At 41.2% G+C, this 17,703-nt stretch overlaps 1 protein-coding gene across 1 annotated transcript; it reads left to right on the forward strand.

Moving 5' to 3' along the window:
* Nucleotides 1-4,071: 4,071 nt before the first annotated feature.
* Nucleotides 4,072-16,176, forward strand: LOC132382361 (gonadotropin-releasing hormone II receptor-like). The gene is made up of 5 exons (XM_059952481.1): nt 4,072-4,157; nt 4,253-4,349; nt 4,519-5,222; nt 11,506-11,710; nt 14,970-16,176. The coding sequence occupies exons 3-5, from the start codon at nt 4,671-4,673 to the stop codon at nt 15,458-15,460; spliced, it is 1,248 nt and encodes a 415-aa protein (XP_059808464.1). The 5' UTR covers nt 4,072-4,157; nt 4,253-4,349; nt 4,519-4,670; the 3' UTR covers nt 15,461-16,176.
* The last annotated feature ends 1,527 nt before the right edge of the window (nt 16,177-17,703 follow it).

Here is a 17,703-nt window from a genome sequence, read left to right on the forward strand (position 1 = left end):
GTGATTTCAAATTTGTCACTTTGGAGCAAGTTAAGACTGGTTCGACCAAGATGTTCACTGATATGTTGAACTATGTGCTCAGAAAGAAAGAATTTGAAGAATTGACTTCATTGGAACAGTTCAAGCTTCTAGTGCTGACTGTGAACATGAATTCAATCTTATGAATTCAGTCAAATGTAAATCCAGAAACAGACCAGAACTTTCGAATAATCTAATGAGAATTAAAACAATTCTTTCATCTGGATGCAAAATTAATCTGGATAATGGATTTGTAATAAAGACAGATGAGAAAAATTATGAAACATGAGGATTTTCTTCGTTGATCTGTATTTCGCTAGACCCTTCATTTATTAAATAAAACCAAAAGTAGAGTATGTGATTTGTAAATTTTCTTTCTTTCTTTATCAATCTTTTTATAGATTTAAAAAGAGCATATATACAAGCAAGAGGAGAATTATCTCAAATATATATATCAATAACAATACATACAGAAGGTGAAATAAGCATTATCAAAATAATACATAGTATTAATCTGATATAGAATGTATAATAAAAAAAGATAATTAATTCTCCTCTTATTAATTCATAAAAAAAGACTTTCTGAATTTTTTATATGAAAAAGCTCCTACTATTCTCTACAAACAAAAACAAAAAGGAAGAAATAAAGGACTGGGCTGTCTATCCTGAGAGTAAAACCAAGAAAAGAAAGCTTTTCTGATCAAATCCAAAACTTCAAAAATATAACTGGAAGAGAGTCAGTACAAAAATCAATAAATCGAATCATATGAAAATATTGAATAAATGGTCGCCAGATTTCTTCAAATTTAAAGGATGTATCAAATGTCCGACTTCTTATTTTCTCTAAACTTAGACAGGACATGATGGAGGAAAGCCAATAAAAAAAGAGTAGGTGGATTAGGATCCTTCCATTTAAGTAAAACGGCTCTCCTAGCCAATAGAGTTGAAAAAGCTATCATCCGCTAAGCAGGAACGGGAATATCTCCTGCTTCCGATGGAATAATCCCAAAAAATGCTGTAAGTAAATTTGATTTTAGGTCCAGATCCAAGACTTTTGATAAAGTTTTAAAGACATCTTTCCAAAAATTGTCCACCTTTATGCAAGACCAAAACATGTGAGTTAAAGTGGCCACCTCAATATGACATCTATCGCATATAGGATTGATATTGGGGAAAAATACAGGCTAATTTACCCTTTGACATATGTGCCAGATGCACTACCTTGAACTGCATCAAGGAATGATGGGCACAAATAGATGAAGTATTTACCAAATGAAAAATCTTACTCCATTGATTTTCTGAAAGTAACTCTTGAAATTCCGATTCCCAAGCACCTTTAATTTTATCCTTAGATGTCATTCGTAAATTCAATAACCATTTATAAATTGTAGCTATCAGTCCTTTTTGAAGTGGTTGTGACTTTTAAATTTTCATTCTAAATATTCAGAGCATGCATATTACAAAAAAAAAGACTTTTAAAGTGCAGTGCAGCTTTCAGGCCATGTAAACATTTACTGTTCAGAGCAATGCAACTGTAAAAAAAGTACCAGGAATGTTGGTCAACAGCTTGCCATTCTCTTAACTCATCATCAGGAAATTTATAATCCAAGTGATAACACACACATTGAATGAATGGAATAATAAGCACAGCATCGATGTCAGAATTTATAGATGCAAGCAGATCTTTCACTTTGTCACTGCAATAAACTATTTTACTATGATACTGTGACTAACTTGTTCATTTTGCATACTGCAGTGCTTCAATTGTATCCAAACAGCTTTTCCGAAGGAGATGCCAGATCTCCTGAAACATCACTAAGGGCAAGTTGTGCTACTCGATATTGTGGATCGATCACAATCTTCAGGCTGTGGTTCCTGATTGGACTGTTACATTCACTAAATTGCTCTTTGCAATACTGGATCAAAACTTCATAATTCCTCATGAAAGCAGTAACGACAAAATGTCTTGACTGCCATCTTACTTCCTTTAGTGGTTTAAATGATGTAACACCACAGTCTGTGATGTTAGCTAATTCTTCTAGCTTTCCTCTTATACTCGATGACCTGCTGTACATTGTATACAGTATTTGCAGCAGTGGTTCCAAATCCTGCATAATTGATACTTTTTTCATGCGTCATCCTATCCCAGGTCTTCTCTGTGTGCAACGCAATATTGCTCAGACAGATGCTTTCTTTCTCATTGATGAATTGCCTTCACGCCAATATTCTTTCCAAGCATAACATCCTTACCAACATAACATATTAACATAATTTCAGAATTATATTAACATTATATAAAATAAAATTTCAGCTGTGCGACACCAAAGGCTATGTGCGCGGGAGCATTTCTGTCAGTGTACGGCTGCTCACCACGCATCTTAGAGGAAAGGCAGGGCTGACCCCTGTTATAATGTGAGTTTCTGCCATTGCTGGAAATCCAGAGTAACGCACACACACAACGTCAGAGGAACTCAGCAGGCCAGGCAGCATCTATTGAAAGGAATAAACAGTTGATAATTTGGGTTGAAACCTTTCATCAGCACTGTAAAGGAAGGGGACAGAAGCCAGAATAAGGTGGGGGAAGAGAAGTACAGCCTCCAACCTAACAGCATGACCATCGATTTCTCTAGATTTCAGTAATTTCTCCACCTCTCTTTTTCCATTCCTTATACTGGTTCCCATCTTACCTCTTCTCTCCTCCTCACCTGTCCATCACCCTGTGGTGGCCCTCTTCCTTTTCTGGTCCACTCTCTTCTCCTTTCAGATTCCTTCTTCTTCAGCCCTTTATCTTTTCTACCTTTTACCTCCCTGCTTCTCACTTCATCCCAGCTCCCCTACCCACACACCTTCTTCCTCACCTGACTTCACCTTTCACCTGTCAACTTGCACACCTTCCCTGACCCCACCTTCTTATTCTGGCTTCTTCCCCCTTCAGTTCCAGTCCTGATAAAGAGTTTTGGTCTGAATCATCGGCATTTTTCCCTCTCCATTGACGCTGCCTGAACCGCTGGTTTTCTCCAGCGTTTTATCTGTGTTAATATGACACTTATCCTCAGATAGCTGTGGTTCATTGTGTTCGAACTCTCAGTAGATTGGTTATGTTATTAAGTGTAAGGCTCCTTGTGTTCTTTATACAAAGATCACATGACACTTAGAACAAAGGAATCATAAAATTCTCTCTGGTTTCCTTACCAATGTTTAGACTGATGATTTATTTTGAGATAGTGCTGAATAGGTCTTTCCAGCCCTTCGAGCCTTAGTGCCAGCAACCCCTAACCTAATCACAGGACAATGTACAAATGTACCAATTAACCTACTAGCAGTCCTAATGTCTTTGGACTGTGGGAGGAAACTGGAGCACCCGGAGAGTAAATACACATTCCACAGAGAGGATATACAATATCCTACAATGGACTCCGGAACTGAACTCCGATCTTTGACATTTCAAGCTGTAGCAGCATCATGCTATCTGCTACGCACCTCCAAGAGGACCACAGCCTTGTCACAGGGTTTGGAGGCATGCATACCTCAATGACACAGAGAGCCATGTTGGCTGGAGTCAGGGCCTTGGGTTTTGGCTCATGGTAGGGTCACCCATGCCAAATTGGTCAAAGGGTAGAGGCCAGACTAAGAGTGGTCCACTGGTCCTCTGGCTCATGGCTAACAAACCCTGCCCGGTAAAAAACAATAGTTATGGAAACAGTAATGAAGAGTTCTTCTATAATCGATGTGGGATGTTATGGACAAACAGAGATGGAGGGCCTTCATTGACGCTCTAAACACCAGCACTGTAACAGGCAGTAAGTTAGTAAATAGGAACTTCTGCTCTACCATAGTGCCCCATTCAGTCACATTAAGTTATTATTTGAGTTTTTGATTAACGCATTGATTTTGTGGCCTATCATCACATATTGTTTGGCTGTCTTCTTTGCAATATTAGTAACTGTACTTCAGAAGTCCTCAACTGGTTGTCACCTGTGGAGACTCAAGGGATTGCAGAAGCAAAAAAAAGGCAAAATGCTGACTCAGCGGGCCGAGCAGCATCCACGGAAGCAAACAGACAGGTGGTTGTTTCTGGATCCTGCATCAGTCTCAAAAGTTGAATTCCTCCAGCACTTCATATTTTTTCTGGTTGTCAAGTACGTTGAGTCATCCTGAAACCTCGAAGGGTGTATATTTTAATCTTATTGTGTTTTAATCCGGTTAAGGGATTAGTCTATTGTTCTGATTCCAGGGCATTGGCACCGCTCAGGAGTTACGTCACCAAAAAAAAAATACCAGGGACTGAATATTTGTGTAGGAATCCCACTCACATGCTTTTACTGCAAAAGGTAAGGATACTTTTATCTAGAGGCAATATTCCCAGCTTCCCAACCTTCCCAGCTGGCACTATTGATTCAAGATGGAGTAGGAATGTTGACACCCAGTGTCAGAACAAGCAGAATCTCCTATCTCCCCTTCATTGCTCGGTGTGTAACAAGCGTCTTGTTTGACTTGCAGGCTGGAATACAATCTCGGTTCAACCTTCATATGGAATAATGCACCCTGCCATCTTCAAGGTCGAGAGGATATCCTGCCACTCTGAGCATTGCCTTTGAACTTGATCCCGTCGAACAGGTATCCACCGCACTGTTCAGAGCCCAGTATCTATAATGAATGCTAGTGTCGATGCTTTCATCAGTCCTTTCCTTTATCAGACCCTTCTCTGTGACTATAATGGTACGGATATGGCTACTGCCATGGGACACTGGTGTAACAAAAGCATCGGTCCTCACTTTCAACTTCCCGTCTTCTCCAGCGCAGCTAAAGTAAGAGTGGGGATCACCATCCTCATTTTCACCATTTCTGCTTTCTGCAACCTTGGCGTGCTGTGGGTTACCAGTCGGAACCGCAAGAGGAAATCCCACGTCAGAATTCTGATCGTCAACCTCGTGGTGGCGGACCTCCTGGTGACATTTATCGTGATGCCGGTTGACGCTGCCTGGAATATCACCGTGCAGTGGCAGGGCGGAGACGCCGCCTGCAAGCTGCTCATGTTTCTCAAGCTGATGGCCATGTACTCCTGCGCGTTTGTCACTGTGGTGATTAGCATCGACCGCCAGTCAGCCATTCTAAACCCCCTGGGCATCAGTGAGGCTAAGAAAAGGAATAAGGTCATGTTGACTGTGGCTTGGCTACTAAGTGGCACCTTGGCCACGCCCCAGGTGAGAGAGCTGTTCTGCTTTTGATCTTCATCCCTGTGGAAGTGAATTCTGGCCCAAGTTTTGTCCTATATCCAAATGGTTACCTATATGAGTACCAAATGAGTACCTATATCCAAATGGTTTTAAGGTTAATTGATAAATAATATAACTATTGTGTTGTTTCAGAAAATTGATAGAGGTATATAAGAGGTGTAGGTAGAGTGGACAACCGGAGCCTTGTTCCAAGGGTGACTAATACAAGCGAGCATAATTTTAAAATGATTTGAGGAAAGTATAGGGGGGATGTCAGAGGTATTATGAGGGTCACTAGTAAACTCAAGTGCAGGAATCACAGAGACTTCAGCAAATTAAACAAAACTAAAGATTTATCACAGAGACTAACTAGAAAACAAAACACCAATGAGAACTCAGGCAAACTGCACAGGATGTTAATGAACTTAAATGATACAAGACAAACTCGGTTAGAGTTGCACCTGACAAGGAACCACAATGACCAACAAAGAGGGTTTGGCATGCCACCACCCCCCCCACCCCACCAAAATACATCCTGAAGCACAGAGGAATTCCATAGCAATCAGGTAAATGCTGTAGCCTGGGGAAAAGTATACACTCAGGACAACAAATACTTTTTTGGGTTTTAATTCCTTTATCTGTTTAAGTGCCAGAAGAGGGTCTTAAAACAAAATGAATGACTTTACAGTCAGGTCCTGCCATTACAATCTCCATTTAATCTTTGATCCACACACTTATGTATCGACCAGTTGCGTATGCAATATAAAAATACAAAGAAAACCACACAAAACTAATACAGTACTGATACGGTAGTGGCAATTCTGCTTGGCCGGTGAGGAACTTTGCAAGCCACGCTATCCAGCGTCGAGTTCTTTACTCGTCAAAATCTTTCTTCACCCAGCCCAGTACCTCTGGGGGGGGGAGGGGGGGGACGGACTTGATTCCAATGCTCCACCAGCTTTCGCAGCAGAAAGTGATTGCTATGGGGTAACAAGTGTCCAGACAAAGCGATAATTCCCAAAGTGAACAACTACAATACCAGACCGTGTTAATTAAGTAATCCCAGGTTGAATAGAAGTCATAAATACAAAGAGAGTTTAACAATTTCTATGATACAAAATGAGACACCTGCAAAACAAAGCAAAAACCCAGAGCTAGTCCAAAGACAAACAATTAGAAAAAGTGAACAATCCAAGGAAAATGCATACCAACGAGGTGACACTGTGAAAATACAGTCTACATACTACATGATTTTTTATAGAGTGGTGGGTGTGTGGAAAATGTGGCTCTGTCTGCCACAACAGACAGGATCTCCCAGTTGCCACCCACTTCAACTCTGCTTCACATTCCCATTCGGATATATCCATACGTGGCCTCCTCTACTGCCACGATGAGGTCAAACTCAGGCTGGAGGAGCAACACCTCATCTACCGTCTGGGTAGTCTCCAGCCCCTTGGCATGAACATCGAATTCTCCAACTTCCGGTAATTCCCTCCCTCTCCCTTCCCCCATCCTACCTTCACTCTGTCTCCTCTTCCAGCTGATTATCACCTCCCGTGATTCTGTCTTCTTCTACTACCCACAGTGCTTTCCCCTTACATTCCTTCTTCACCTTTCCTGCCTATCCCCTCCCTGCTTCCCCTCTACCACCCCTTGATCTTTCCTCTGATTGGCTTCTTCTCCTTCCCACCCTCCCCCCACCTTCTTGATAGGGCCCCTGCCCCCTCCTTCTTCAGTTCTGATGAAGGGTCTTGGCCCGAAACGTTGACTGCTCGTTTCTATGGACGTTGCCCGACCTCCTGAGTTCCTCCAGCGTGTTTGTACGTGTGGAAAATGCTGTTGTGGGAGAGTTGATGGAGGCAGATATGTACATTAGGGACATTTAAGAGACTCTTAGATAGGCACATTTGTGAAAGAAAGGTGGAGGGCTCTGTAGGAGGGAAGAGTTGGACTGAACTTTCAGAAGGTTACAAAACTCAGCATACAAGGAAGTCCCCTTTAGAACAGAAATGAGGACGAATTTCTTTAGCCAGAGGCTGATGAACCTGTGGAATTCATTGACACAGGTGGCTGTGGAGGCCAAGTCATTGGGTATATTTAAAGTGGAGGTTGATAAATTCTTGGCTAATAAGGGTATCAAAGGCTATGGAGAGAAGTCAGAAAATGGGGTTGAGGGGGATAATAAGTCAGCTATGATTCAACGGCGGAGCAGACTTGATGGGCTGAATGGACAAATTCTGCTCATATGTCCCATGGCCTTATGGTCTTAAAAGGTCAGGATAACAGAAAAGGTCTTGGCTGTGCTGTAATGTTCTATGCTACATGTTCAAACTTACAGTCCATTCCTGTTGATTATCAGGAGAATTTGGCCAAGCAAATCATCTTGAACCATTAAAGATAGTTTGTTGAAATTGCTGCACTAACAAGTTTCTGAAAACACTGTTTCACTGCATTAGCAACTAGCTAAACCAAAAAGCATTTCCTGTCAACAGCTTGGCTTCCCGCGATCAGAATTCACTTCAGACGCATCAGGAGTGAAACTCACCGCAGGGAACATCGTAACACAAATGGTACAACAAATAGATTAAGCCTGTGACATTTAACCGTGTTTGTGCCTTGCCATTGGGCAAAACGCTAGGTATTCACCCTGATTTTCACACTTAATTTTGAAAGAGAGCAAGTTAGGAAGGACAAGTGGTCGAGAGAGATCAGGTCCAGGAATTTTAAACATCAGCTGTTCTGCAGATGCTGGAAATCCAGAGTAACACACACAAAATGCTGGAGGAACTCTGCAGCTGAGGTTGATAGGTTCTTGATTAGTAAGAGTGTCAAAGATTCCAGGGAGAAGGCAGAAGAATGGGTAGAGAGGGATAGTAAATCAGCCATGATGGGATGATGAAAATGACTCGATGGGCCAAATGGTCACTCTGCTCCTATGCCTTACGGTCTTAACTGTACCTTAAACACAATCCCTGTTCTAGGGTATCATTTCTCCATTCTTCTCCTTACTTAGTTCTCTCTCCCCGATAAATTAACATAAAACTGATAACCGAGGAAAAATTCAAGGGGGAATTCAGACTGCAAAACCAAAAGGCTAGGCTCAGGTAAATGACTATGTGACAGGTGACAAGTGTCTTCTAATGTATACATGGGTACAGAATGTGACCTCAACCTTGGCTGTCTGAAATATTATAAGTGGTCATGTTCCTAGACAACCCTTTTTTAGCAGTGAAAGTGATTCATGAAGTAAAGGAGATACTTATTTTCGTTGAGAGTGACATTTTCAGTGGCGACTATATTAGGCACACCTGTACACCTGTTTATTAATGGAAATAGCTAATTAGCGTATCACATGACAGCAATTCATTGCTTAAAAGGCATGCAGATGTGGTCAAGAGGTTCTGTTGTTGTTCAGACCAAACAATGAGATGAGGAAGAAATGTGACCTAAGTGATTTTGACTGGAATAATTGCTATGGTTTAAGGGTGGTTTAAGAGTCATTGGTACTGCTCATCTCCAGGCATTTTCACACCCAAGTCTCTAGGGTTTACAGAGAATGGTGCGGAAAGCAATAAACGTTCAGTGAGAGGCAGTCCTGTGGGTGAAAATGCCTTATTAATGAGAGAGGTCAGGGAAGAAGAGGACAAGAGGACATGAGTTGAGAGTTAAGGGGCAAGAGTTTAGGGGGAACATGAGGAGGAACTTCTTTACTGAGAGAGTGGTAGCTGTGTGGAATGAGCTTTCAGTAGAAGTGGTAGAGGCAGGTTCGGTATTGTCTTTTAAAGAAAAATTGGATAGGTATATGGACAGGAAAGGAATGGAGGGTTATGGGCTGAGTGCAGGTCGGTGGGACTAGGTGAGACTATGGAGAATAGGACAGCACAGACTAGAAGGGCTAAGATGACCTGTTTCCGTGCTGTAATTGTTATATGGTTATATGGTTATAAGAATGGCCAGACTGGTTCAAACTGATAGGAAGGCGACAGTAACTCAAATAACCACATGTTATAACAGGGTGTGCAGGACAGCATTTATGAATGCATGATACATTAAACCTTGAAATGGATGGGCTACTGCAGACCATGACTGGCCCTCAATTTTTTTTACCAGTCCTAATGAAGAGTCTCAGCCCAAAATGTCGACTGTTTACTCTTTTTTTATAGATGCTGCCTGGCCTGCTGAGTTCCTCCAGCATTGTGTGTGTGTGTGTCACTCTAGATTTCCAGCATCTGCAGATTTTCTTATGTTTGTGATGCACTCAGTGACCTCTTTATTAGGGACAGGAGGTACCACATAAAGTTGTCACTGAGTGTATTGTTGTAAGTGGTCATGTTCCTGGAGATCCTTATTTAAGCAGTGAAAGAGGTTAACGTAATCAATAGAAGATTTGTGTCCATTGAAAACTGGTATTCAGATTTTGCTTTCAATGCTATGGAAGCTGAACAAAATTGCTCAGCACGTCAGTAGCTCATGTTGAAAACAAAATTGAAGACTTTTTCAGCACTGGGAAGGGAAAGCTTATTTGCTGGTAGTTACAGAGTATTTACCTAATAATGGGTTTTTTTTGATGGCATGTAATATTTCAGAACCACAAGTATTATAGCAAGACTTGCAAATTGCCATCTGCACTTGACATGTTTCTTTCCATCCAGACCACTATACTGCACCTTAATTCTGCAAAAATCGTAAATGATTTACTCTTTGAATTGAACTGAAGGAGAACCAGATAACTATTGCATATTACCTCATTCGTTATCCTGAGTAAACAAACCCACCATTGTAAAGACCACTTCACAGCATCCTGCTGAATGAGTTTAGACCCTGTCATGAAGTGGAAAAACACAGCAACTAATATGCGCACAACACAAAAAAATCCCAGAAGAAGCAGTGAGCTGAATTTTAAGGTGCTTACAAATGTAATTTGCTCTTATCACATGCATGTGTTAAAGAGCATTACCTTTAAATATTGCAGCAGTTCTCATGGGTATCAAATAATATTGTTGCAGATGATGCAGTAGAATTTACAGTATTTCACCAGCTGTTAGTTGAGGTTAATTAGGTTTCTATGTACTAGAAATATGTTTTGGTGACATTTTCAGTAGTGTGTTAGTAATAATTTTACGAGGTTATTCATAAGACCATAAGATATATGATCGGAATCAAACCATTCAGCCCAGTAATCAGAGGTGTAAAGGGACTTGGGAGGACTCGTGCAGGATTCCATAAAGGGTTAACTTACAGGGTGATTCAGTGGTAAGGAAGGAGAAAAAGTAATGTTAGCATATATTTCAAGAGAACCAGAATATAAAAGCAAGGACATGATCCTGAGTCCTTATAAGCCATTGGTCAGACCACACTTGGAGTTTCCCGAGCAGTTTTGGCCCTTTACCTGAGAAAGGATATGCTATGCATAGCAATATTCAAGATTCAAATTTCAGGGTTGTTTAATGTCATTTCCTGTACACAAGTGAAAAGAAGAACAAAATAATTGTTAATCTGGATCCAATGCAGCACAAAATAAACACAATAAAATGAAGAATAAATTTAAAGAACACAATAAACACATAAGATAGCTTATTTACTTTGTACATTGATTGACTGAATGTTGTGACTCTGACAGGAAATGATAAAGTAGTGGCGGTAGGGGGCTTGGTGGGATGGGTTGGTGAGCGGGAGGTGTTGAGGCCTTACTGCTGAGGAAAGTAAGTTTTGGAATCTGGTGGTCCTGGCATGGATGGTACGTTGACTCCTTGCTGGGAGCGGGATGACGAGTCCATGTGGAGGGCGGCTGAGATCCTTCATGTTGCTGGCCTTTTTCTGGCATCTTTCTGTGTATATGTCCTTAATGGTGCCTAGGCAGGTAATGGTGATCCAATGGGCAGTTTTGCCTACCTGTCGTAGAGCCTTCCTATCCGCCCCAGGGCAGTGTTAGTACCATGCAGGTAAAAAGCATGTTAGGTTGCTCTCTAGTGAGCATCTGTAGAAGGGCCTGAGCTTAGGTTTTCATAGTCGAGCTCCCTTCACCGCCCCCCCCCCTCAGAAAGTAAAGGCATTGGTGAGCTTTCCTCACTGTGCAAGATGAGTTCTGGGGCCATGAGTGGTTTGAGCGGGATGCGCACTCCCTGGAGTTTGAAACTGCATGCCGTTTTCACTGCTGTGCCGCCAATATGCAAATAACATCGCGAGCAAGGCAGTGCAGAAAGCAGCACAGAGATATAGGTACTCTACATGAACTTGTTACGGAATACTGAATGTATAATTTCTTTTGCAGATTCTCCTGTTCCATACTGTAACCATTAATGAACCCCAGAACTTCACACAGTGTACCACAGTTGGGAGTTTCAAGCATCACTGGCAAGAAACCTCCTACAACATGTTTACCTTTGTTTTCCTCTTTCTCATGCCGTTGATGATCATGATATTGTGCTACACCCGGATTCTGATGGAGATATCAAACAGGATGGCCAAGGAAAACTGTAAGTTACACACCCATTATCACCAGTTTCATCCTCTTCCTTGCATGGGCACTGGATTTAGATGAAGACGCATTTCACAGCTTTTGTTTAATGGCTTATTCTCAGAATTCCCAATCTGCAGAAATGCCTAACTTACTCAGATCTCCCTTCCAGACTTTTCAATTTTATCCTCACCTTTCAGCTTAATTAACCCACTCGGCTCTATGTTTGAGCCAGGTTCAGCTTTATTTATCACATGTACTCTGATACATACATGGAAGTGTGTCATTTGTGCTAACAACCAGCACATTAAGGATGTACTGGGGGGCCAGCCCACAAGCGTCACCACATGTCCTGACGCCAATGAAGCATGCCCACAAATGGCGGGAACAGCAGAGACACTACAATGGAGAACATACCAAGTTACAAAACAACAGCACCATGACAACCCCCGTTTCTCCCAAACATCCCACCCACCCATGCCCACACATATTCCTCCAACATTAGGGAAAGCCATCTTTTGCCTCCAGAGGACTTGTGGATTCACAAACAGTGGGGCATTGTCTTCCCTAGCGGATTTGCAGAGATTCGCAGTCTTGGGTCCTGCCTTGATAGTTTACCTCTCCTTATACATTGAACTTTCAAATACCCTGGGGTGCACTGTGATGTTATTTTCGACCCAACTGACGGAGAGGTTTTTGTTTCAGTCAGTGGCTTGTCCATTTCAGGGGATGAAGTGAGTATAATTGCCAATGTCTCTGGAATAAGAAAAGAAAAATCAAAGTAATTGGCAGCTAGTTACTTGATTGGGAAACATTATTTGTGGACGTCGGGTCAGGACAGGATCAAATTTGGATTAATTTTAGTAAGTCAAGTGACTGATTAATATTTACTGTCTAAAAGCACAAATAAGGAGTGTTTACTTCATGGACAGTTACCATTAATTTTACATCAATAAACAAGGTGCCGGAGGAAATCAATAGGTCAGGCATCACCTATGGAGGGAAATAGAGACAAATGACGTTTCAAGTTCGGACCCTTCATCTGGACTGAGTTCAAGATTCAAGATTAGACTTAGTGGTTACATGTGTATCGAAACATACAGTGAAGTGTGTCATTTACATTAACAACCAACACAGTCTGAGGATGTGCTGGAGGCAGCCCACAAGTGTCACCACACATCCAGCCACCAACATAGTATGCCCACAATCTTCATCAGCACAGCACACAGCCAACGCGTAAAAAGAAAGCATACATCCGAGTTAGGGTTTGGGTTCAGGTGAAGTGTCTTGACCTGAAATGCTGACTATCCATCTCCATCCTTAGATGCTGCCTGACCTGCTACGTTCCTCCAGCATTTTACACGTTGTTTCAGATTTCAGCGGCTGCTGTGTCCTCATCAAATCAGACCAGTGGAAAACAATGCTGGAGAGCTAGATGAATTGAAGAAGTATTTTGCATCAGTCTTCAATGTGGAAGTATCCAGCAGTGTGCCGGAAGTTCAAGAGTGTCGGGGGTGGGGGGTAGCAGAAGGGAATGCAGTTGCAATTACCAGGAAGAGGGTGCTTGGGGCACTGGAAGTTCTGAAAGTAGATAAATCATCTGGACCAGATGGACTACGCTCCAGGGCTCTGAAAGAGGTGTCTGGAATGATTGTGGAGGCATTAGTAATGATCTTTCTAGATTCTGGCATGCTTCCAGATGACTGGAAAATTAAAAATGTCACTCCGCTCTTCAAGAAGGGAGGGAGGCAGAAGAAAGGAAGTTATAGACCAGTTAGTCTGACCTCAGTGATGGGATGATGTTGGAGTTGATTGTTAAGGATGTGATTTCAGGATACTTGAAGGCACATGATAGACTAGGCCATAGTCAGCATGACTTCCTCATGGAAAAATCTTACCTGAAAAATCTGTTGGAATACTTTGAAGAAATAATAAACAGGATAGACAACGAAGCATTGGTGGATGTTGGGTGCTTGGATTTCCAGAAGGCCTTTGACAAGATACCATACATTAGACCACTTAACAAGTTAACATCCCATGATAATACAGTAACAATTCTGGCATGGATAGAGCATTATCTGATTGGCAGGACGCAAAGTCTGAGAATAAAGGAAACCTTTTCTGGTTGGCTGCCAGAGACTAGTGATGTTCCTCAGGGGTCGGTGTTGGGATTGCTTCTTCTTACATTATATGTCAATGATTTGGATTACGGAATTGATGGCTTTGTGGCCAGGTTTGCAGATGGTATGAAGCTAGCTGGTGGGCCAGGTAGGCTCAAGGAAGCAGGGAGATTGCAGAAGGACTTAGATAGACTAGGAGAATGAGCAAGGAAGTGGCAGATGGAATACAGTGTCAAGAAGTGTATGGTCATGCACTTTTGTAGAATAAATAAAAGCATAGCTTATTTTCTAAATGGAGAGAACATTCAAAAATCGAAGGTGTAAATGGACTTGGGAATCCTTGTGCAGGATTCCCTAAGTGTTAATTTGCACATTGAGTTGGTGGTGAGGAAGGCAAGTGCAATGTTAGCATTCATTTTGAGAGGATTAGAATATAAAAACAAGGATGTAATTTTGAGGTTTTATAAAGCTCTGGTGAGGCCCCACTTGGAGCATTGTGAGCAGTTTAGTGTCCCTTATCTAAGAATGGATGTGCTGGCCTTGGAGAGGGTTCAAAAGAGGTTCATGAAAATGATTCTGGGATTGAAAGGCTTATCATATGAGGAGCATTTGATGGCTCTGTGCCTTCACTGACTGGAACTCAGAAGAATGAGGGAAAATCTCATTGAATCCTATCAAATGTTGAAAAGCCTCAATAGAGTGGATGTGGAGAGGATGTTTCCTATGGTTGGACACTCTAGGACCAGGGGGCACAGCCTCAGAATAGAGGGGCATCCATTTAGATGAGGAGGAATTTCTTCGGCCAGAAAATGGTGAATCTGTGGAATTCGTTGCCACAAGCAGCTGTGAAGGCCACATCATTAGGGATATTTAAGGCAGAGGTTGATAGATTCTTGATCATTCAGGACATGAATGGTTATGGGGAAAAGGCAAGAGATTGGGCCTGAGAGGGAAATGGGTCAGCTGTGATGAAATAGTGGAGCAGCCTCGATGGGCCGAATAGCCTAATTCTGATCCTATATCTTATGCTCTAAGTCAACATGCCTGAAAGGAAGGGAGAAAAAGTAAAATGAACAAAGTTCTTGGTGCAAGTTTTTGATTTCAATCTGTAATATTTTTGAGATGAAGATGTTAGTTTGTTTTGTTTTTCATTTCCAGTATCTGCAACGGAAGTGCATTTAAGACGGTCAAAGAACAATATACCAAAGGCACGCCTAAGAACTTTGAAGATGAGCATCATTATTGTAACCTCCTTCATCGTTTGCTGGACACCCTATTACCTCCTGGGACTCTGGTACTGGTTCTCCCCAGAAATGCTTTCTGAAGGAAGGGTCTCACATGCATTGAGTCACATCCTCTTCATCTTTGGTCTCTTCAACACAGTCTTGGATCCCATCACCTACGGGCTTTTTACCATCCACTTCAGAAGAGGACTACAATGGTGCTGCCACGCAGCAACATTGCCCTCCCACTCAGACCTCAATTCTACACGGACAGGCTCATTCAGGTGCTCTGGGTCGTCTTTTCGGCTCAAGAGGTTGCCGGCACCTGGTCAAGAAGGTCTAAGGTCAATCACAGAGACTGAGCCTCACAGCAAAGACAGCTGTTGCAAGAATGGTTACCTTGATGCACAGGAAGGGTACCCGTGAAGGCACCAGACTGGTGAGATCACCAAACTAGACAGCAGGTCAGTCCAGCTGTAAGTAACAGTTCAATCAGTGTGTGCATGGTTTAATTTACCAGCTCGTCCAGTGGTTGAAGTTTCTTTTCTTCCCCATTTTTCCTATTCCTTGCTTTTGTGAGTTTATTCTGTACAGAGTCAAGGAGTAATTTTATCAGGGTGCCATTCAGTCCATTAAGTTTTTACAATCCCTATCTGACAGCAATCTAGTTCATCCTAGTACACTGACCTTCTCCCCATATTCCTGGAAGTTCATCTCCTTCAATACTCATCCATCAAATTAAGTTGTTTCTTAGACAACAAAAAAAAAATTGGACATGAACCAAAGGTGTCTTCCTATCACAAGTAATGCCAATAATGCTCAAACACCAGGATTGGGGTGTTTATAAGCAATGTTCTTGGGACTGTCAGAATCATCTTCAAGTACTTCAATCTTAAAATGGTTAGTCAAATCTCCCCAATGCATCACCAGCACCAGCCTATCACCAACACTGTCCCCCTTTGTTAAGCGTGTGTGTATACACACACAGAAAGGTGTCAGAAAAAAGCCGGAAGTATCACGAACCCACCCTGCTCATGGGCTGTTTGTCCAAATCACATCAGGTAGGAGGCTACGCCAGGATCACTAGACTCAAAAGCAGTTACTTTCTCCAATCAGTAAGGCTGATCAACACCTCCACCCACTAATACACCCCACTACACCCTGCACTTTGTCATTTCCTGTCAGAGGTACATTATGTGCAGACTCTGCTGTACATAGTGTCACTTTATGTACATACAGTCAATCTATAAGCTATCTAATATATTTATATTTCGGTGTTTTTTATTATTGCACTCTTCATATTATTGTGTTTTTTTCGGTGCTGCATTGGATCTAGAGGAACAATTTTTTTTTGTAATTTTTTTTATTGAAGTTCATCAAACAAGCATTTCCATAAGATGTATTTCAGACATTGTACATATACATCATATAATCATATATATCACAAATCTCCACAAAGTATTTATCTGAGGTATACACTTATAGAAAAGTGTGGAAAGAAAAAACAAGCAAAAGGAAAGAACTATGTACAAGTAGGGAGTGATCTTTTTTTTACAACAGGTTCATTGATTTGTGAGAATAAAATCAGGCCTATGAGGCATTATGAAGTTAAACCATTTTTCCTAGTATGAATCAAATTGTTCCGGCTTGTGATTAACAGATGCTGTTATCTTCTCCATTTTGTAAGTGCCCATTGTAATTTCCATCCATGTATTTAAAGTTGGACTCTCCTGTGATAACCATTTCCTAGTAAGAGTCTTTTTACCAGCCACCAACAGAATATTCATTAAATATTTATCTCTTTTCAACCATTCTTGAGGTATATATCCAAAATATATGGTCTTAATCTCCAAGGGTATTTCACATTTAAAGATGACTTGTAGGGCATTGTGTATCCCCCTCCAATAGTTTTTGATAACAGGGCAGTACCAAAAAATATGATAATGATTTTCATTTTGTTTTCCACAATTTCTCCAGCAAACAGGGAGGTTACTATCATAATGGGATTTCTGAGAGGGTGTAATAAAATATCTTATCAAGTTTTTCCATCCAAACTCCCTCCATTTCCGTGAATTGGTACACTTCCATTGATATCTCCATATTGTTGACCATTCTTCCTCAGATATAATTATCCCTCCTTCCTTCTCCCATTTTGTTTTAATGTATGAAGTCGAATGTGTTTTAAGATTTGTCAACCCCTTATACACACTTGAAATGATTCTACTACCATTATCTGAATTATATGCTTTTCTAAAGAGCTCTATCATGCATGTATTTGCCTTGGTTACATTATTAAGCATCTTATTAACATATTGTCGCATCTGTAAATACCGATAAAAATCTTGTTTTTCTAATAAGTGTTTCTCTTTAAGCATTTCAAAACTGAACAGTGTTCCTTCTTTCATTATGTTGCAAAGAACTGTTATTCCTTTAGCTGTCCAGTCCTTAAATCTAGCATCCAATTTATTTGGTGTAAAATCAGAGTCATATGCACACCATTTAAGAATTACAATATCTCCCTCTAGATTATACTCTTTTATAGTGGTTTTCCATATTTTAAGAGTCAATTTCACCCATGGGTTATCAGTAGTATTTATGTACCTTTGCAGGTTGTTATCAGCCAAAATTGCTTGTATGGGGATGGAAGTACCCGCTCCTCAATGTTTTTC

The sequence above is a fragment of the Hypanus sabinus genome, chromosome 28, assembly GCF_030144855.1.
Source record: "Hypanus sabinus isolate sHypSab1 chromosome 28, sHypSab1.hap1, whole genome shotgun sequence".
NCBI classification, from domain to species: domain Eukaryota; kingdom Metazoa; phylum Chordata; class Chondrichthyes; order Myliobatiformes; family Dasyatidae; genus Hypanus; species Hypanus sabinus.